This window comes from Mobula hypostoma, chromosome 22 (assembly GCF_963921235.1).
Source record: "Mobula hypostoma chromosome 22, sMobHyp1.1, whole genome shotgun sequence".
In the NCBI taxonomy this organism is placed as follows: Eukaryota; Metazoa; Chordata; class Chondrichthyes; order Myliobatiformes; family Myliobatidae; genus Mobula; species Mobula hypostoma.
The window spans coordinates 30,102,194-30,125,701 of NC_086118.1; the positions used below are offsets into that span (position 1 = coordinate 30,102,194).

General features: G+C 41.9%; 1 protein-coding gene across 4 annotated transcripts in view; it reads left to right on the forward strand.

The window, feature by feature from the left end:
* LOC134336513 (alpha-1,6-mannosylglycoprotein 6-beta-N-acetylglucosaminyltransferase B) overlaps nt 1–23,508 on the forward strand; it is a 930,404-nt gene that overhangs the window by 365,367 nt on the left and 541,529 nt on the right. For all 4 annotated transcript variants that reach the window (XM_063030783.1, XM_063030786.1, XM_063030785.1 and 1 more), the window contains exon 4: nt 10,533–10,663. In XM_063030783.1, the coding sequence (XP_062886853.1) occupies nt 10,533–10,663 (131 nt within the window). The remainder of the gene's footprint in view (nt 1–10,532; nt 10,664–23,508) is intronic.

Sequence of the window (23,508 nt, forward strand, 5' to 3'; positions counted from 1 at the left end):
CTTACGTCTGTGGTGGGAAAGCTGTTGGAAAAGATTCTTAGAGATAGGACCTATGGGCATTTAGAGAATTTTGGTCTGATCAGGGACAGTCAGCATGGCTTTGTGAAGGGCAGATCGTGCCTAACAAGCCTGATAGAGTTCTTTGAGGAGGTGACCAGGCATATAGATGAGGGTAGTGCAGTGGATGTGATCTACATGGATTTTAGTAAGGCATTTGACAAGGTTCCTTCAGAAAGTCAGAAGGCATGGGATCCAGGGAAGTTTGGCCAGATAGATTCAGAAATGGCTTGCCTGCAGAAAGCAGAGGGTGGTGGTGGAGGTGGTACATTCGGATTGGAGGGTTGTGACTAGTGGTGTCCGACAAAGATTGGTTCTGGGACCTCTATTTTTTGTGATTTTTATTAACAACCTGGATGTGGGGGCAGAAGAGGGGATTGGCAAGTTTGCAGACGACACAAAGGTTGGTGGTGTTGTCGATAGTGTAGAGGATTGTCGAAGATTGCAGAGAGACATTGATAGGATACAGAAGTGGGCTGAGAAGTGGCAGATGGAGTGGCAGGATGCTGCCTGGTTTAGAGAGTATGCATTATGATCAGAGATTAAGGGAGCTAGGGCTTTACTCTTTGGAGAGAAGGAGGATGAGAGGAGACATGATAGAGGTGTACAAGATATTAAGAGGAATAGATAGAGTGGACAGCCAGCGCCTCTTCCCCAGGGCACCACTGCTCAATACAAGAGGACATGGCTTTAAGGTAAGGGGTGGGAATTTCAAGGGGGATATTAGAGGAAGGTTTTTTACTCAGAGAGTGGTTGGTGTGGGCCAGCTGATGGCGCAATGACATCGGTGCCGGACACAGGAGCGGAGTTTCCCGGGTTCGAGACCAGTCGGGTCTGCTCCCGAGTACGCTTTCCATCCGTGCCCGGTTGAGCGTCGAGATCGCAACTCGACCTTGTAAAATATAGGGAAAATACTGCGAAAATGTCTGTGTGAGTAGTAGCGAGCCACACAGTCTCTCTCTCTCTCTCTCTCTCTCGTTCATCGCCTTGTAAAAAGCCATGAAAAAGACATCATCACGGATGCACGCAGACGCACAGACTCGCACGCACGCAGGCACACGCCAAAAAAAAAGAGTGGTTGGTGCGTGGAATGCACTGCCTGAGTCAGTGGTGGAGGCAGATACACTAGTGAAGTTTAAGAGACTACTGGACAGATATATGGAGGAATCTAATGTGGGGGTTGTATGGGTGGCAGGGTTTAAGGGTCAGCATAACATTGTGGGCCGAAGGGCCTGTACTGTGCTGTACTATTCTATGTTCTATGTGGACATACAGCACGAATGAGAATGAGAGAATGTGGGCAAACGTACCCAGAGACCCTGAAGGAGATGCAAGAGAGTAAATTTAACCGACAGATTCCCTCAGGAGAAAGATGTGGGTGGTCCATACCTTGACCTTAAACTGTCCTTGGATTCTGAAAATTCACCATCCTTAGGATGAAGAATTTTCCTCATATCTCTGTCCCAAAATTGTACCTGAAGTATAATTACCTGAATTATACCAGGTTTTTCTCAGTACCCCAGCCAGCAGCTACTCTGCTGAGTCTTGTAAAGGTTGTACATTTCAGTAAGATTAACTTTACATTCTTTCAAACTCCAGAGAGTACAAGCCTGCTCTCTTTTCATGTGACAAGCTCATTATTCTAGGAATCAGTTTGAGAAATCTGCACTACATTTCTCAAAACAAATATATCCTTCTTTATAAAAACAAGAAATTCTGCAGATGTTGGAAATCCAGATCACCACACACAAAATCCTGGAGGAACTCAGCAGGTCAGGCAACATCTATGGAATGGAAGAATTAGTCCTGGGGAAGGGTCTCAGCCCAAAACTTTGACTATCTATATAATTCTTATGTAGGGAGATCAGACCTAGATCTCTCAAAAACTGTACATGATTGGAGCAAGACATCTGTAAGCTTTTGTGTCAAATAATTTTGCAATAAAGGCCTAATTGCAAAGGACAGAGAGAATCAGAGATGGTGTCTCTATTTGAGACTTGTAAAACTTTCACTTCTTATGAATAAGGTCACAATTGTGGCAAAGAGGACAATATTTAAAATAGTGATTTCTAAATCAGGGTATTATGGTCTCTTTTAAACCTATTTTCAGTCCCATACAAAAATAATATATAGAGCTCTGTAATATGGTGTCTACCAGGAGTGTTTGATCACTTCGCCCATAGCAACCAGTTTTAATTGTGGCTATAAAACTGACAACTTTAGAGGTTGTGTGAAGTGATTATTAGCAAGTTTGCTGTCAGTCACAATCTAATAAGTTTTTGGTAAGACTTTGAATTTAAGTCAGTGATAACAATTTAGCCCTTGGGCATCCAGCTAATGTAGAATGTTTCATCTAATTTGAAAGAGCTGGGTACAGCATGTTCTGCGACATAGCCAGTAAACCTGAAATAGATCATAGCCAGAAGATATAATATGGTATTGAGCTATATTTATTTGTTATCCAAATGAAAGAATCTGCCAGGCTTGATGTCAGTATTTTCTATCATTCAGGTTTTCTTGTTGTAAATTATGGCATCGTGCCAAATCTGTCACCAGCTTGATCAAGTTTTAAAGAGGTATTCAAGGTTGTTTTTAACTCCAGCCTAGAAAGGGTGAAGGGCCATTGAAACGTAATGCCAGACAATTGAAGCCAGTTTTTGGAGGTTCAAGCTCTGTCATTTCTGGGATTCAGCAGTCAATTTCACATCAATTTTTTTGGCACCTCGATGAAGACTTGCTGGCAGTTTTCTACAAATAAAGATGGAAAATTTGATGGTTCCACAAATAAGATTAATCTAAATTGGATGCCAAAGAGAGCACATGGGGTTAGTTGGCAGATTCTACACGATGCCCTGCAGTGAACAGATATGTTTTTTTCCAAGGGCAGGAGCAGCGTGATTCTCCTACACTCAAAGAAGCAGGTAATTGCCCAGGAGTACCCTGTCTTAGAAAGCAGGCCAAATCCAGGTAGCTGATTAATGTAGGTCAGTTTATTCTCAGCTATCCCCAAAGTGATGGAAGCTACCTTTCAACCTACAATCAAGTATCTTGTTTTGCCTGACCACCGATGCTTGTTTAACATTCCACTGAGTCTATCTGCTTCAGATATAATTACATAATAAATTTAAATATGGGCAAGGTGTGTCATTTCTAGAGTTGAAGTGACTGTGCCTATCCTTGCTGTCAACATAGCACTTGAGCTAGTGTAAACTTAAGACTTGAAGTCAATTGTTTGAAAATCCTCCAAAAATGGAAACGACCAGGCATAAAGGAACAAGATATTGGTTTAAGATTATTTCAAGCAAGATTACATCAAGGTCCTGAAGGGGTGTGTTGAGCAGCTGTGTGGAGTTCTGCAGGACATTTTCATTCTGAGACTCAGCCTGGAAAGAATTTTAACTGTGTGGAAAACAACATGCGTTGTCCCAGTGCCCAACAAGGGCCAACCGAAAGTCTTGAATGACTACTGTACAGTGGCCCTGACCTCACACATCATGAAGACCCTAGAAATGCTGGTCCTTGTCAATAAAATTGAGAAAGTACAGAGGAGGTTTACTAAAATGTTACCTGGGTTTCATCTCCTAAGTTACAGAGAAAGGTTGAACAAGTTAAGTCTTTATTCTTTGGAGCATAGAAGGTTGAACACAGAACATAGAATAGTACAGCACAGTACAGGCCCTTTGGCCCACAATGTTGTGCCAACCATCAAACCCTGCCTCCCATATAACCCCCCACCTTAAATTCATCCATATACCTGTGTAGTAGTCTCTTAAACTTCACTAGTGTATCTGCCTCCACCACTGACTCAGGCAGTGCATTCCACGCACCAACCACTCTCTGAGTAAAAAACCTTCCTCTAATATCCCCCTTGAACTTCCCACCTCTTACCTTAAAGCCATGTCCTCTTGTATTGAGCAGTGGTGCCCTAGGGAAGGCTATCCACTCTATCTATTCCTCTTATTATCTTGTACACCTCTATCATGTCTCCTCTCATTCTCTCTCTCTCCAAAGAGTAAAGCCCTAGCTCATTTAATCTCTGATCATAATGCATACTCTCTAAACCAGGCAGCATCCTGGTAAATCTCCTCTGTACACTTTCCAAAGCTTCCACATCTTTCCTATAATGAGGCACCCAGAACTGGACACAGTACTCCAAGTGTGGCCTAACCAGAGTTTTATAGAGCTGCATCATTACATCGTGACTCTTAAACTCTGTCCCTCGAATTATGAAAGCTAACACCCCATAAGCTTTCTTAACTACCCTATCTACCTGTGAGGCAAATTTCAGGGATCTGTGGACATGTACCCCCAGATCCCTCTGCTCCTCCACACTACCTAGTATCCTGATGCTTACTTTGTACCTTGCCTTGGAGTTTGTCTTCCAAAGTATACCACCTCACACTTCACCGGGTTGAACTCCATCTGCCACTTCTCAGCCCACTTCTGCATCCTATCAATGTCTCTCTGCAATCTTCGACAATCCTCTACACTATCTAAAACACCATCAACCTTTGTGTCATCTGCAAACTTGCCAACCCACCCTTCTACCCCCACATCCAGGTCGTTAATAAAAATCACGAAAAGTAGAGGTCCCAGAACAGATCCTTGTGGGACACCACTAGTCACAATCCTCCAATCTGAATGTACTCCCTCCACCATGACCCTCTGCCTTCTGCAGGCAAGCCAATTCTGAATCCACCTGGCCAAACTGCCCTGGATCCCATGCCTTCTGACTTTCTGGATAAGCCTACCATGTGGAACCTTGTCAAATGCCTTACTAAAATCCATATAGATCACATCCACTGCACTACCCTCATCTATATGCCTGGTCACCTCCTCAAAGAACTCTATCAGGCTTGTTAGACACGATCTGCCCTTCACAAAGCCATGCTGACTGTCCCTGATCAGACCATGGTTCTCTAAATGCCCATAGATCCTATCTCTAAGAATCTTTTCCAACAGCTTTCCCACCACAGACGTAAGGCTCACTGGTCTATGATTCCCCGGACTATCCCTACTACCTTTTTTGAACATTTGCCTCCCTCCAATCCTCCGGTACCATTCCTGTGGACAATGAGGACATAAAGATCCTAGCCAGAGGCTCAGCAATCTCTTCCCTCACCTCGTGGAGCAGCCTGGGGAATATTCTGTCAGGCCCCGGGGACTTATCCGTCCTAATGTATTTTAACAACTCCAGCACCTCCTCTCCATTAATATCAACATGCTCCAGAACATCAACCTCACTCATATTGTTCTCACCATCATCAAATTCCCTCTCATTGGTGAATACCAAAGAGAGTATTAATTGAGGACCTCGCTTACTTCCACAGCCTCCAGGCACATCTTCCCAACTTTATCTCTAATGGGTCCTACCTTCACTCCTGTCATCCTTTTTTATTTCACATAATTGAAGAATGCCTTGGGGTTTTCCTTTACCCTACTCGCCAAGGCCTTCTCATGCCCCCTTCTTGCTCTTCTCAGCCCCTTCTTAAGCTCCTTTCTTGCTTCCCTATATTCTTCAATAGATCCATCTGATCCTTGCTTCCTAAACCTCATGTATGCTGCCTTCTTCCACCTGACTAGATCTTCCACCTCACTTGTCACCCATGGTTCCTTCACCCTACCATTCTTTATCTTCCTCACTGGGACAAATTTATCCCTAACATCCTGCAAGAGATCTCTAAACAGCGACCACATGTCCATAGTACGTTTCCCTGAAAAAACATCATTCCAATTCACACCCGCAAGTTCTAGCCTTATGGACTCATTATTTGCCCTCCCCAATTAAAAATTTTCCTGTCCTCTCTGATTCTATCCTTTTCCATGATAATGCTAAAGGCCAGGGAGCTTTGGTCACTGTCCCCCAGATGCTCACGCACTGAGAGATCTGTGACCTGACCCAGTTGATTACCTAGTTCTAGATCTAGTATGGCATTACCCCTAGCCGGCCTGTCCACATACTGTGACAGGAATCCGTCCTGGACACACTTAACAAACTCTGCCCCATCTAAACCCTTGGAACTAATCAGGTGCCAATCAATATTAGGGAAGTTAAAGTCACCCATGATAACAACCCTGTTATTTTTGCACCTTTCCAAAATCTGCATCCCAATCTGCTCCTTTGTATCTCTGCTGCTACCAGGGGGCCTATAGAATACCCCCAGTAGAGTAACTGCTCCCTTCCTGTTCCTGACTTCCACCCATACTGACTCAAAAAAGGATCCTGCTACATTAACCACCCTTTCTGTAGCTGTAATAGTATCCCTGTCCAGTAATACCACCCCTCCTCCCCTTCCCCCCCTCCCCAATCCCTTTTAAAGCACTGAAATCCAGGAATAGTGAGAATCCATTCCTGCCCTGGTGCCAGCCAAGTCTCTGTAATGGCCACTACATCATAATTCCATGTATGTATTGTTACGTACCGCGTAACTGGGTTGCCAAACCAGCAGAAATGGATCACTCAGTTGGAGTCTGGAGTACTAGAACTAAGAAAGTTTTATTAAAGAAACAAGCAACACAGTAATCGAAAGGATAATAAATGCAACAATTCAACAATGATAACCACACATGTGCACAGAATTAAGATAACAGCATCAATCAAGCTCTATCGTTGTCTAGGGGTAAATGACCAATTTCAAAATGACTCAAAGTTCAGTTCGCAGTAATCGTTGCCATGGCGGTGGACAATGTGGGGGAAGAGAGAGATAGAATAGGAACAACTCATCATTCAGAACGGCTTCACTCACAGACCAGCAGGATGGCTCACAGACCAGCGAGATGGCTCACAAACAGCTTTTTGGGCGGGTCCTTGGTGATGTCACCTGAGGTCACCGACTGTGACCCCTCCTCCAGATGCGGTCGATCCTCTGCAGTGAACCCGGCACCCAGGCAAGGGCGGACACACACCGGGTTCCCGCTGATCGTACCTTTCCACCCTTGTCGTTGTCTGGGACTTCTCACCCACTCGTGAGAAGCGCACCGCTTCCAGGGTCTCGTTACCTCGGGTGGCGTGTGTGTCTGTCTTAGCGAACCTGTCCCTTTTTATCCCCCTGCTGGGGTATCGCCTGTCCATCACTTCAAACAGTTCAGGGTTCAAAAGGGGGGAGCCGCTCCAGACAGCTCTTCCTCCCACATCCCTTCATTACACATCTCCAGACGCTGCTCCATTGTTCCTTATCTCTCCTTCCCCTGAGGGCAGGTGGCAGACCAACTGCTGATGCCACTGATGCTAGCCCCGGCCAGCAAACATCTTAATTTTATGTGTATTCTCGTAACAGTATCCAAGCTCTCAGTTCGTCACCTTTGTTCCTGATGCTTCTTGCATTGAGGTACACACACTTCAGCCCTTCTACCTTACTGTCTTTACACCGTTTATTCTGCTTCTCTTTCCTCAAAGCCTCTCTGTATGTTAGATCTGGCTTTACTCCATGCACTTCTCCCACTGCTCTATCGCTCCGGGTCCCATCCCCCTTGAGAATTAGTTTAAACCCTCCCGAACCATGCTAGCAGGTTAAGGGGGGACTTGATAGAGGTGTTTAAAATTATGCGGGGGATTGATAGAGTTGATGTGGATAGGCTTTTTCCATTGAGAGTGGGGAAGGTTCAAACATGAGGACATGAGTTGAGAGTTAAAGGACAAAAGTTTAGGGGTAACATGAGGGGTATCTTCTTTACTCAGAGAGTGGTAGCTGTGTGGAACGAGCTTCCAGCAGAAGTGGTTGAGGCAGGTTCGATGTTGTCGTTTAAAGTTAAATTGGGTAGATATATGGACAGGAAAGGAATGGAGGGTTATGGGCTGAGTGCAGGTCGGTGGGACTAGGTGAGTGTAAGAGTTCGGCACGGACTAGAAGGGCCAAGATGGCCTGTTTCCGTGGTGTAATTGTTATATGTTTACATGGCTCACTTCTGATCCCCGGTCATATCAGTCTTCGATCCCCTGGAGTCTGTCTACCAGGAGCACATTGGAGCTAAAGATGGTGTTAGCTACCTACCGAACAGAGCCTACTCCCATTTGGATAAGCAGGGCAGCACTGTGAGGATCTTATTTTTTAATTTTTCAAGTACCTTCAATACCATACAACCTTCATTGCTAGTTGGCACTTCCAATGTATCCTAGATAATGGACTACCTGACTGGCAGGCCACAGCTTGTGTGGCTTCAAAGCTGTGTGTCAGACATGGCTGTAAGCAGCACTGAGGCCCCAAAGAGGACTGTATTGGCTTCCTTCCTGTTTATACCTTGGACTTTAGATACATTGCCAAGTCATATCATCTCCAGAAATTCTCTGATGACTCAGCCATAGTTGGGGGTATATAAGGAGGACGGGAGGATGAACACAGGTCCCTGGTGGAGGACTTTGTCAAGTGGTGCAAGCTGAATTATCTGCAGCTCAACATCAGTAAGACAAAGGAGATGGTGATGGACTTTAGGAAAACTAAGCCTGCACTGCTCCCTGGTACTGTTGATGGTGAATACATGGATGTGTGGAGGACCTGCAGGTACCTTGGAGGGTGCATCTGGATGATAGACATGAGTGGAACACCAACACAAAGGCTGTGTACAAGAAGGCCCAGAGTCAGCTCTACTTCTGGAAGGAGACTGAGGTCCTTGGGAGTATGTAGGCCTTGGCTTCACATGTTCTACTAGTCTGTTGTTGCCACAGTCTTCTATGTGGTGGTGTGCTGGGTTGATGACACCAACATGGGTAATGCTAACAGGCTCCATAAACTGAATAGAAAAGCTGGCTCTGTTATAGGAGTCAAACTGGACACACTGGAGGCTATGATAGAACAACGGACCTTATGGAAAATTATGGCAATTATGGACAATGTTTCTCATCCTCTGCATGCCATCTTGGCTGAACAGAGGAGCACTTTTAGTAATGAACTAAAACAACTGCACTGTTCAAAAGAGCATTATATGAGGTCATACTTGCCCTCGGCCATTAGGTTCTATAATGAGTCAACCTATAGCCAGGGAAGTAATGACCTCTTCTGGTAGTAACACACATCAAAGTTGCTGGTGAACGCAGCAGGCCAGGCAGCATCTCTAGGAAGAGGTACAGTCGACATTTCGGGTCTCAGCCCGAAACGTCGACTGTACCTCTTCCTAGAGATGCTGCCTGGCCTGTTGCGTTCACCAGCAACTTTGATGTGTGTTGCTTGAATTTCCAGCATCTGCAGAATTCCTCGTGTTTACCTCTTCTGGTAAACTGTTTGAGGTAACTTAATTTTTTATATTCTTTCTTACTTCTCTTCTAATATTTGTATGTTTGTAAATCTGTGCACTTGTAATGCTACTGTGACAGTGTAATGTCCTTTGGAATCAATAAAGTATCTATCTATCTATCTATCTACTCACATTTTCAAGCACTTAGCCTATATGTTTCTATGCCTTGGCAATTCTAGGATCCATCCAGATACTTTTTACGAGTGTGCCTGCCTTCACCACCTTTCATGTAGGTTGTTCCAGAATATAATCATCCTCAGGGTGAATCTTTAAACACCCCCCCCCCACCAGATTCCTTCTAAACCTCTTATTCCTTGCGCTAGGTTTGTGCCATTTGCTTTTAGATGTCTCCATTTTAAAATGGAGACTTTTCAAAACCGGTAATCCTTGAATGGCAACCATCTATCTTATTAATTAAGTTCAACTTTCAATTCTCTAGGCTTGGAATTCACGTACAAATCATTGAATAAACAGAAATACTGAGATGGAAATCAATTTTCTTGGCTGATGCATTACAGCAGTCAAGAAAAGCTCAACCACTCTAGTGACTGTTCGATTAATGTAATTGTAGCATACAGAACTAGATGGAACATTTAGTTGCATTGTAAGATTATCCAAAGAGCTGGCAATTTTGAAAGGATACTTATACTCTTCAGGACATCTGCCTGGTAATGCTGTGCCAAAAATGTACTTGCACAAGGTCCTTCTTGTACACATTATTTTTCAGCGGGCTATGCAGGTTTGCCCTTCCTGCAGAAAATAATCTACCAATGTCTTCCCATTTTCAAACAAGCTCTTATTTCTTTTCAATATTCTACAGCTTCTTGAGATCAGAGCTGTGAGGTGGACCATAACATAAAATTAGTGATGCCCATTATTCACTGGACTGAATTATTATCCAAAGGGGCCCAAAGGCCCAGTTTATGAATAAGCACAAACAAATTTTACCATATTGCAGTAGCTTTCCAAACAAACTTGCAGCGATTGCTGATGTGATTTTTAACATCCTCAAAAGGGGATGAAGAAATTGTGAGGCCTTTAATTCAGGATATTAACTTGTTGTTACTCCATGGAGCTGATATAACTTGATCAGCAAATTGGTTATCATGAGATTATATTTCTAGCCTGAAAAGTAAAGGTTCTAAAGTGTTTACTATGTAATACATTTTTTGTTTTCTTCATTAAATGTTTTTATATTCATTTTTAGAATTGTCATCCTAATAGCTCAAATTTTTTTTCTTTCTTAGGTTCCAGCATGCTGGCTTACTGGAGAAAATTCAAGCTATTGCGCAGAATGTATCAAACCTGACAACCAAGTTGGAGCAGTTTATGCAAGCAAACCTCATGGCCAGAAGAGAAGTTCCCTTCTCTGGGAAAGGTACGTTACTTCACTGACATCCAGTTCTACTCTAAACCAGTGGGAAACCAATAAACAGAAAATCTGATCAGATTATTGGAATTTAGGAAGTGGCTTAATGTGTTTGCACATTCTTGCTCCATAAACCAAAATATGATTAAATATGTATTGATTTTTGAAATGGGATTCTATTTTATATTTGATTTATAATTCACAATTCTGAAAACTCTCATTTGATTTGGTCCAACTTATTTCAATAGCTATCACTGTTCTTACAGAAAACAGATTGAAATGCACTCAGGACTTCATTGGATGCTTACTTTGAACAATTCTTCTTCTATAGTTTCAGATTAGATTTAGTTACTCTACTGAGCAGTCAAATTAGTTGTATAGTATTATCAGTAAAAAAATAAGCAGCATCAATTTAAGCCACAGCAGGATTTGAAACACAATAAAATTAATTCATCTTGATTATAGGGTATAAATGGCAGAGTGAATGAAGTCTATTTTATACCCTACTCCATTTTCTTTTTTAAGCCCACATAATGGAAAACTGACCCATTGTGGCCATTTCATGCTATAACCATGCATTCTCAAGAACATTAAGCAGATCCTGTCCTGAATTTTATAGCTATTGCATTTCAGAAGATGTTAGATGAACATCAAATCATCTTAGTTTAGATTTTAGCTAAAAAAAAACTTTTTGGTGTAGTGTTGTTCTCAGTAGTCAATTTCCTTTCAATTGGTAACAAGTAACTAAATATCATTAATTGTCTTAAAACTATGCAGCATTTTAAGTACAGATCACACTTAGTTCAAACTGAGTTCCAATGAGTTCTCTTTTCTGCTAGTTAAAAAAAAATATTGTGCAAGAAATAGGTCTGCACACGAAAGTAAATTAGTTACTTTGGTAGTTTCTTGGAATTACATTAATTTGTGAAATCTATAAAATTAACTGCTTCTTTTGGCACTATCTCTGTGTGAGAGAGACAATTTTATTTGCCTCCATTTGTCATTTGAGCCTTGAAAGTGTTTGCAAGAATAGAAACAAGAAATGCTGGCAACATTTGCAGGTCGTGCAGCATCTGTGGAAAAATAAAGGTGTGATCAAGCATCTTCAGCCTGAAGACCTTATTCTGTTTCTCTTCCCACAAATGCAACCTGACGTTCAAGAATTTTCAGTTCAATACCAAAACTGCAGATCTGTAGTGTCTGCAGTTTTGGTATTTCCGAAGATTTTCTGGTCTAATTTTTTAGGTTGGTTTACTTAGAGAACATAAAACATTAGAGCGCTGTATAGGTTCTTTAGCGCACAATGCAATGTCGACATTTTAATCTACTCTAAAATCAATCTAACCCTTCCCTCTGACATAGCTCTTTATTTTTCTTTCAACCATGTGCCACTCTAAGAGATTTTTAAATGTCCCTAATGTTTCTGCCTCTGCCAGCAACCTTGGCAGCATATTCCATGCATCTACCAGTCTCTGTGTAAAAAAAAACCTATCTCTTGTTACAAGAATTACCCTTTGTGATAATAACTTAGATATGGGTGTGAATTTGGATGACCCATGGCTTGGATTGTGAAAAACAGCAATAGACTGCAACAATAAATGGGTCGTCAAGTAGAAGATGAATGAAGTGATACATTTTGTTCCAAAGGATAAGGAGAGACAATAGACTAAATGGCACAGTTCCAGAGTGTGTGCAGGAACACAATGACCTGGATGTGCATATGCATACATCTTTGAATGTGACAGAGAATACTGAGAAAGTGATTTAATAAAAACATAGGATCTTGGGATTCATAATAGAACCATTAGAATGCAAAAGCAGACATTATATTGAACAGTAGTTTTAGATTCATAGAATACTACGGCACAGAAACAGGCTCTTCTTCCCATCTAGTCCATACTAGTCTGATCTTCAGCCTAGTCCCATCTATCTGCACGTGGACCATACCCCTGCATACTTCTCTCATCTACTCTCTTAACACATCTCTTAAATGTTACAATTGAACCCACATTGACCATTCCTACTGGCAGCTCATTCCACAGTAGCACTGAGCTCTGACTGAAGATGTCTTTCTCCTCAGATTTACCTCAGTCAGGCCACAAAAGGAGTATGGCATTCTATTCCGGCTGCCACACATAAGGAAGGACGTGAACTTTCCAGAGAGGATCAAAAAAGATTTACCGGAATAGTTCCAAGATTGAGAAATTTTAGCAATAAAATTTACACTGATAAGCTGGGTTTATTTTCCATAGACCAAAGAAATTTGAAAGGAGACATGATGGGGGTGCACAGAATCAAGACTAGTTTAAATGGAAGTAACTTCTTTCCAGTAGTAGGTGATTCAAGCTTTAGGGGATTACATATCAAAAAACTGTAGGCAAAAGACAAAGGAAGGATGTGAGGAAAGTCATTTTTTACCACACGGAAACTAATCAGAATATGTAATTTAATGTCTATAAAGTAAAGAGTATTCAGCACCTTCTAAAAAGAAGCTAAGGGGAATCTGTGAGTAAATAATATGCAGGTCTATAAGGCAGAACAGAGAAATCGAACTGTTAGCATTGATATTCTAGACCTGCTTCCATGAAATAACAACTGTATGATTCAAATTAAATTACATTCATTTGGCATCATTATATATAATGAAAAAAAGGAAAAAAATTAATAAAAGATTGCGCTGCAATAAACTACCGTGGATGCTCCTACCACCCTTGGTCAGTCTTCTTCACTTGAAATTACCAAACAAAATGTGAAAGACCTGTCCTGTTGGTGCAAAGCATCATGGGAGTTCAAACATGAGGAACCTAACATTTGGTTCCAATATAAATATTTCTGAATGCCCCAGAGATTTAGAGACATTACAAAAATATTACAAATAAAATAAAAACAACAGGAATTCTGCAGATGCTGGAAATTCAAGCAACATACATCGAAGTTGCTGGTGAACGCAGCAGGCCAGGCAGCATCTATAGGAAGAGGCGCAGTCGACGTTTCAGGCCGAGACCCTTCGTCAGGACTAACTGAAGGAAGAGTGAGTAAGGGATTTGAAAGCTGGAGGGGGAGGGGGAGATGCAAAATGATAGGAGAAGACAGGAGGGGGAGGGATAGAGCCGAGAGCTGGACAGGTGATAGGCAAAAGGGGATACGAGAGGATCATGGGACAGGAGGTCTGGGAAGAAAGACAAGGGGGCGGGGGTGACCCAGAGGATGGGCAAGAGGTATATTCAGAGGGACAGAGGGAGAAAAAGGAGAGTGAGAGAAAGAATGTGTGCATAAAAATGAGTAACAGATGGGGTACGAGGGGGAGGTGGGGCCTTAGCGGAAGTTAGAGAAGTCAATGTTCATGCCATCAGGTTGGAGGCTACCCAGACGGAATATAAGGTGTTGTTCCTCCAACCTGAGTGTGGCTTCATCTTTACAGTAGAGGAGGCCGTGGATAGACATGTCAGAATGGGAATGGGATGTGGAATTAAAATGTGTGGCCACTGGGAGATCCTGCTTTCTCTGGCGGACAGAGCGTAGATGTTCAGCAAAGTGGTCTCCCAGTCTGCGTCGGGTCTCACCAATATATAAAAGGCCACATCGGGAGCACCGGACGCAGTATATCACCCCAGTCGACTCACAGGTGAAGTGATGCCTCACCTGGAAGGACTGTTTGGGGCCCTGAATGGTGGTAAGGGAGGAAGTGTAAGGGCATGTGTAGCACTTGTTCCGCTTACACGGATAAGTGCCAGGAGGGAGATCAGTGGGGAGGGATGGGGGGGAACTAATGGACAAGGGAGTTGTGTAGGGAGCGATCCCTGCGGAATGCAGAGAGGGGGGGGAGGGAAAGATGTGCTTAGTGGTGGGATCCCGTTGGAGGTGGCGGAAGTTACGGAGAATAATATGTTGGACCCGGAGGCTGGTGGGGTGGTAGGTGAGGACCAGGGGAACCCTATTCCTAGTGGGGTGGTGGGAGGGTGGACCAGGGGAACCCTATTCCTAGTGGGGTGGTGGGACCTGTCCTGGCCGACCTATTGTCTCAGCTTGCTCCTGCCCCACCGAACTCGTTTCTGCATACCTCGACACTGTTTTATCACCCCTTGTTCAATCCCTTCCGACCTGTGTTTGTGACACTTCTCACGCTCTTAAACTTTTCGATGATTTTAAGTTCCCTGGCCCCCACCGCTTTATTTTCACCATGGATGTCCAGTCCTTATATACTTCCATCCCCCATCAGGAAGGTCTCAAAGCTCTACGCTTCTTTTTGGATTCCAGACCTAATCAGTTCCCCTCTACCACCACTCTGCTCCGTCTAGTGGAATTAGTCCTTACTCTTAATAATTTCTCCTTTGGCTCCTCCCACTTCCTCCAAACTAAAGGTGTAGCTATGGGCACCCGTATGGGTCCTAGCTATGCCTGCCTTTTTGTTGGGTTTGTGGAACAATCTATGTTCCATGCCTATTCTGGTATCTGTCCCCCACTTTTCCTTCGCTACATCGACGACTGCATTGGCACTGCTTCCTGCACGCATGCAGAACTCGTTAACTTTATTAACTTTGCCTCCAACTTTCACCCTGACCTCAAGTTTACCTGGTCCATTTCCGACACCTCCCTCCCCTTTCTAGATCTCTCTGTCTCTGTCTCTGGAGACAGCTTATCCACTGATGTCTACTATAAGCCTACTGACTCTCACAGCTATCTGCACTATTCCTCTTCTCACCCTGTCTCTTGCAAAAACGCCATCCCCTTCTCGCAATTCCTCCGTCTCTGCCGCATCTGCTCTCAGGATGAGGCTTTTCATTCTAGGACGAGGGAGATGTCTTCATTTTTTAAAGAAAGGGGCTTCCCTTCCTCCACTATCAGCTCTGCTCTTAAACGCATCTCCCCCATTTCACGTACATCTGCTTTCACTCCATCCTCCCACCACCCCACTAGGAATAGGGTTCCCCTGGTCCTCACCTACCACCCCACCAGCCTCCGGGTCCAACATATTATTCTCCGTAACTTCCGCCACCTCCAACGGGATCCCACCACTAAGCACATCTTTCCCTCCCCCCCTCTCTCTGCATTCCGCAGGGATCGCTCCCTACACAACTCCCTTGTCCATTAGCTCCCCCCCATCCCTCCCCACTGATCTCCCTCCTGGCACTTATCCGTGTAAGCGGAACAAGTGCTACACATGCCCTTACACTTCCTCCCTTACCACCATTCAGGGCCCCAAACAGTCCTTCCAGGTGAGGCATCACTTCACCTGTGAGTCGACTGGGGTGATATACTGCGTCCGGTGCTCCCGATGTGGCCTTTTATATATTGGTGAGACCCGACGCAGACTGGGAGACCACTTTGCTGAACATCTACGCTCTGTCCGCCAGAGAAAGCAGGATCTCCCAGTGGCCACACATTTTAATTCCACATCCCATTCCCATTCTGACATGTCTATCCACGGCCTCCTCTACTGTAAAGATGAAGCCACACTCAGGTTGGAGGAACAACACCTTATATTCCGTCTGGGTAGCCTCCAACCTGATGGCATGAACATTGACTTCTCTAACTTCCGCTAAGGCCCCACCTCCCCATCGTACCCCATCTGTTACTCATTTTTATGCACACATTCTTTCTCTCACTCTCCTTTTTCTCCCTCTGTCCCTCTGAATATACCTCTTGCCCATCCTCTGGGTCACCCCCCCCCTTGTCTTTCTTCCCGGACCTCCTGTCCCATGATCCTCTCGTATCCCCTTTTGCCTATCACCTGTCCAGCTCTCGGCTCTATCCCTCCCCCTCCTGTCTTCTCCTATCATTTTGCATCTCCCCCTCCCCCTCCAGCTTTCAAATCCCTTACTCACTCTTCCTTCAGTTAGTCCTGACGAAGGGTCTCGACCTGAAACGTCGACTGCACCTCTTCCTATAGATGCTGCCTGGCCTGCTGCGTTCACCAGCAACTTTGATGTATGTTGCACAAATAAAATAAAATAAGTATGGTGGTTTGGTATCCAGCCTGGGCAGAAGGTATGGAGATCCTGAGATGTCCAGTAGTCAAGATCTCCCTTTTGGTCTCACCAGTGTAGTCCAAAAGAAAGCTTATGAAGCAACACATACAAAATTCTGGAAGAACTCAGCAGGCCTGGCAGCATCTATGAAAAGAGTACAGTTGACATTTCAGGCCGAAACCCTTCAGCAGGACTTATGAAGCCATACATTTGGCACCAGCTTGGCTGCAGGGGGTGCTGGAAGGATGTTCAATGATGTCCAGCTGCCTTAGGGGCTCCAGTCTGGATTTGCTGTCTGGGTTTACTCCCGTAGCCATCTTCTCTCCCGAGGCTGCTTACAAGGCAGTGGGGCTATTTACCCATAGCTAGGGATCTGGTTCATGAGCACCAGACACCGGTGGGCCTGCATGCTATGTGTGCAGGGGCCAACCCTCCCTCCCATTCTCTGTAGTTCAGCCTGAGTCCAAAAGGAATTCAGTTTCTGTGTGTTGCCAGCGAGGAGGTATTACATGAAGCTTGCTGTTGGAAAGGCTATGAACTGGCGGGGGGGAGATTTACACATTCAGCTCTCCTTTTTGCAAGACTGCTAGCCAGTGACGGAAGCTGAAAGTGAGAGTGACAAGCACTACCCACTACACTACCACACCAGATACATCACAACCACCAAAATAAGAATATCATTAATAAAAACAACTAAAATATTTAAAAATATTTGATTAAAAAATCAAAACAAGATGCAAATAATAAAAAAAAAGGACCTGACCTTCCTTCTTCCCAGCTTGTCTGACCCTTGAAATTACTGTGGTCATACTCTGATTTCCCCAGTTCAAATAATGTGGCACCTGGAAAACAAGCTCTATGCATGTGAACCTTCTGGTGTGAAGATTCTTCCTCTGCTGGTACTGTATGCTTCCCTTCAGAACCTCCAGCACTCATCAGCATAAATGAGCCATTCTTTTTCAAAATATTGTCTGATAATGCTGGTTAATATCATACTTTGCAAAAAGCTGGAGAGGTTAGCATAAATTCAAAAATAAAAAGGATTAAATGGAAATATGTATTGGATGACCAATTGCTGTCAAAACAGAGACCCTGGCTCATTTTTTGGATCACCTTTAACACTGGTTTCTATTTGCAATTTTTTAAGTAATGTGCATAACTGAAACATAGTTAAATCATAAATTCTTTCAATAAGATCTTTCTCTTTAAAAAGTGAATCTTTTTTCTTTAGTTACTATATTTTGGTAGTGCTTATTTCTCGTTCTAATCATCCTTTTTTGATTTTTTTCTTATAAAACATCCCAGAGGTTTTAGGCATTGAGAATAGTGATCTACTGGATACATCAGTAGGCCGTAGTTATTTAAATCTAATGACAATATCCCTAAAACATAGTGGGAAAGATCATTATTAACTGCTTGTTCAAGCAAATATTAGTAGTGTTGTTGAAATGAGGAATACAAAAGTTACATTGATTGATCATTGTCAACAAACTATAATTAGTAAAATACTTGTCTGAAGTTAAATGGCCTGGAGAATAGTTTTGTTGGTTTTAATTAAAAAATCTGGACCCCTGTGTTTTAATTGGATGACAGGGTGCAACTGAAGTGTGACAGACAATTGAAGATGAGGTTGTGTGCTTTAAATTTGCTTTGATTTTAGTTATGTAAAATAAAACAAATATAGTGGAGTGCAGTAGCTTGGATTAATCCTCAGAAAATTAAATATTTCTGAACTGTTATTAATAGTTAATTAGAGGACTTGAGAAGAACAAGACTTTTTAAGTGATCTATTGGTACAGAAAAGCAACACACACAAAATGCTGGAGGAACTCAGCAGGCCAAGCAGCATCTATGGAAAAGAGTAAACTACTGACGTTTCAGGCCATGACCCTTCATGAGTGCTGATGAACGGTCTCGGCCCAAAACGTTGACTGTTTACTCTTTTCCATTGATTCTGCCTGGCCTGCTGAGTTCCTCCAGCATTTTGTGTGTGCTGCTTAGAGTTCCAGCCTCTGCAGATTTGCTCTTGTTTGTTATTGGTACAGAAAGATAAAGTATCAAACCAAAGATATGTAGAAATAATATTCTGACAAATTAAAATCACAGTAAAGTCAACCACTGTGGCCTTTATATTATTAGAACAATTGACTGTCATCCTAGATCGTATCATGGAGTTCATATATTCTATGCTTTAATTAAAATATTATTGAGATTTTTGAGTACTTTTCATTTTCTTGAACTATGCGTAATGGGACCAGGTGGCAGATACTTGATGCTAAGGCACTGTTGCATTTTAATAGGGGAGAAAAAAAAACATAGTTGGTATTCAATGTTCAGGATTTAGTTGTTCTATTCAGTCAGCCATATGTGCTAGTTATTCCCCTTAGGTGACACAATTTTGCTGAAAAAAAAGCTACTTATTTTTATGTGTCACTGCAATACTTGTTCTCTTGCATCATTAGGTAGTTAGGATTTGAGGTGGATAACTTCAGGCACATTTTGACCATGCTTTTGTCTTCTATTGAACCAAGGATCCTAAAGGCAGCATATAGCAGCTTTGAAGAGCTTTCGAGCATTCAAAGAATGACACTAGTGTGTAGAACCTGTAAGATCAGTGGGCCTTTCTTACATCTGACTTTATTATCTGTTGCTAGTTGTAAATCATGCTGGGGTGCTGAGTGCCTGCTAACAGTAATACAGATAGTTCCAGCACACTGATGAAGCACATCATATTGTTAGCTGTCAGCGAGAGGCAGAATGCTATTTTGAAATAAGGTGACTGAAAATTTAAGTAGGAGAGAAACAATGGAAAATAGTGCTATAGATGAAATTAGTTTGGCATTTCATTGTATATGAGTTTTTCCAATTATAGTGCATGCAGGTTATTGAAACACATTACGTACTGAACTTGGCCAATATATTCTTCAATCAATATCTCACACCAAACTGGATATATTGTTAAATTTATTCAGTAAGAACAGAATGTCATTTCTGGTTTCAAATAAATCAGCCTCTTTTTTTCCATATGCATAACCTATGGTCCTTATAATACAATTTGTTGTTCAGTCGTTAAGTTGAGTCTGACTCTTCGTGGCCTCATGGACCACAGGGTTTTCATGGCAAGATACAGAAGGAGATTGCCAGGCCTTTCTTCTGCACAGATACTGCTGCTGCCCAGTTTGGAACCCGGCTGGGTTTGAACTCAGGAGTATCTGCCTTGAAGTCCAGTGCTGATGCCACTACACAACCAGCCGGATCTATAATACAATATCTTCCCATTAATCAGCAGCATTAGAATAAACTTCATCAAAAATGTCATCTCCATTTATGTTTGCTTCATGATAGCATGTAATCAGTGATCCTAAGCAATAACAACACAACAGAGCCCCTAGCAGTGCAGTTCCGTGACATGCAGAGCTGCATAGTTGAATGAAGAATGAATGAAATTTATTTCGGTCAATACAAACATAACAAAAAGCATCATTTTCAATGATGATTTCAAAGGAAAAAATTACAACAAAAGCATAAATATTCTTTAAAACAGACCGAAAGGGTGTAGGCTGAAGCTACAGCTTATTACGCCTACCCCTCTTACTTATACAACAATATATTTGGCTTCAATCATCACATCAAAAACAAAAAAATTCACAATTTTTTAACACAAAATCCAATTCCAAATATCATTTATCTACATTACTCCCATTCATTTTAAATCATATACTTTATATTTGTTCATTAAATTATTTTTAACTAATCTTTTAAACTTAAGTGTGGTGCATGTTTTTTAAATTCTCACTACAACTGTTCTATAGATTCACCCCTCTGACTGAAATACAATGATTTTGTACATTTGTTGTTATCCTTTGTTTTTGAAATATACATGTTCCTCTCAAATCATGTTGACTTTCTCTCATTTTAAACAACCTTTGGATACTTTGCGGTAGCTGTCCATTTTTTACTGTATACATAATTTGTATTATTTTAAAATCTACGAAATCTCTGAATTTTAAAGTGTTTTAATAGTTTAATACATTTTAATAGTTAACCCAGCACTTACCACAATGTTACTGCAATGCTGCCTTTCATCTCAACAAACAATCCGTTGGAGTGGAACTCAACCAAATGATTAATGGGAAAGTAATTCATCTGTGCAGCCTACACTGTAGATCCAAAGTCACCTCAACTGCTTGATCTGGGGGCGGGGTGGGGGTCCATAATTTGCAGATGAGATTGGGTATACATGTGTACAAAGGGTCACGCCCAAGTCCTCACCATCTCATTCACTAATGTGCATGAGAGGATGGGGTTTACATTCATCATTCAGTTAAACAGAGATCCTTAGTCAACTTGCCTATTGTCCAACGCTGCCCTTCAACAATAAAAAAAATCATAATATTGTGCTGGAAGATATGGACCACTTCCCATATTTCAATAGCTAGCTCTGAATAAATGCACATATCATTGATGAAATTTCTACTTCCTTCGGTGCATCAGTACAGCTTTTGGATATTCAAGGTAAATAATATCTGAATATTGAGACCTCAAACTTGGTACAAAGCTTTTGATTTACAAGACAACATGTGATCTTTGCCTCCTGGATGCTTATGAGACCAGGACTACCTCAACGTAATAGAAAGATTCCAAAATGTTCCTTTGTGAAATCCTCCGGCAACAAATGTAGGTGTCCTCCCCCAAGCCGACACCTCCTGCTTTGGGACCTTATTTGCACTCAGTCAAACCTGTAGCACCAGGAACCTTCACATATAAAGATCATGAAGCAGCCGCATGTAAATAGCAAAAGGATCAGAAGGCTACCCACTCACTCCACTTGCTCTGTCCTAAGGTGAGATCTGTGAGCACCTATATCTACCTCATAAGTCACCTTCAAATCCATAGGAGAGCACCAGAAGCAAGCATCCTTCATCCCAAGAGATGTGGACAGCTTCATTTGTTGAGGAGTTGAATATTCTCTAGTGATTAAAGAATTTTTCCACTCTGACCTTATGATGGAAAGAAGGTCACTGATGAATCATGGCTGGGCCCTGGTCACTGTCTTCCTGTGACTGGGGCTGGGATGATTGACCTCTGATAATCACAACTATCTCCCCATGTGAACTGAAGTGTTTTTCATTGATGCACGTTGACCAGTTTCATCATATCTCCTGAAGGCCAAGAGCCATCTCTTTCATTTTCAATTCAGAATTCGGTCAAATTTTGGACCATGGTTCTGATTAAATATGAGGGTTAGTAGTTGTGCTGAAACCCAAACAGTGCAGGCAGAAAACCATTTGATAACACTATTGAGGACGCCTTCTATCACTTTACTGACTGAATAGGCCACAGTAGCCAGTTTGGACTTGCCCTGCCCTTTTTTTCTGAACATGACATACGTGGGCATTTATGTTCTGTAAGGTATATTCCAGTGTACTGAAACTACATGGTAAGAGGCACAGCAAGTTATATGTGCAAATCTATAGTGGTATAGTTAAGATGCTGCCTGATTATCTTTTAAATTTCTTTAGATTTTTGGTTTTGTTCACTATTCTGCTTTTCAACACATTTCTGATTTCTGAATAGTCCTTCTCTGAGCAATTTCCAACTAGAACAGGAAATCTAACTGGCAATGCCACACACTGTAAAAGTTCAGTCATTTCCTCAAATTAATGTGCCCTGGAAGAAGTCAAATAGTGTTTTAACATGGTCTGTCAGAAAGATATTGCCCTCACCTAAAAGTATGTATTTTAATGCATTCCCCATATTCTTCATGGTCATTGGATAGGATTAATTGGATTGGATAGGATCAATAATCATTGAGCATATCTATGTGTAATGTTGCCATACAAAAGCAGCATCCATCATCAAAGATACTCACCCCAAAGGCCATTGCTCTTTTCTCACTGCTGTCACCAGGCGGAAAGTACTCACACTACCAGGTCCAAGAACAATTCAACTACCGGGCTCTTGATCAAAAGTGGATAAATACACTCATCCTGTTTCTGGTGTTCCCATGACTGATGTATCACTTTAAGAACGCTTTGCCTTATTATTTTACACATGTTACTTATTGCTATTTATTTATATTTGCATTAGCACAGTTTATTCTTCATTGATCCTGTTTACAGTTACTGTTCTACAGATTTGCTAAGTATGCCTGCAGGAAAAAGAATCTCAGGGTTGTATGTGGTGACAAGTATGTTCTTGGATAATAAATTTTACTCTGAACTTTGAGGATAGATACTTGCATAGTTCTTGCAGACTTGATGATATTTTGCTCAGACAAATGATTGCATCTTTCCAGAATTTATCCTTTATTCTTGTGTCTGTGAGTACTGAATTTGTTATGAATATTTATCTCCAAAACAGCAAAAATGTGTTGTCTAGGGAATCGAATAACACAATTATGCCAAGTATCTATAATTATGAAAGAAGAAGAAGAAATGTAACCCATTAGATAACAATTCAATTGCTGAAAGAACAGTGATTAGAGTTTCTCTTTTGACGAAAAGCTGAAATCTTATTATTAGAATTCCATTGCTTTGTAAAAGATTTGCAGTCAATAAATGTCTTGTAATAAATAAATATATCATTGTGAGTCAACATAAAAAATACATTTTTTCTAATTCAATTTCTCTGCAAATTCTGTAGTTGAAAAATCAGGATAAGATATTTTCTAATTTTCCTTATAATTACACCTTCAACCAGCAAATGGTATTCAATGTATTTTCCCCTTGAGGAATGTTTGAGTTCCTTTCATTATGCCAGCCTCAGCTTTGTACTTTCAAATAAAGGTACACAAGATGAAAGGAACTTGACCCTTGTTTTCAAATACTAATTGATTGGAAATATTAGTGTTTTAATCTCTTAATAATGTAATACAAGTTCAGA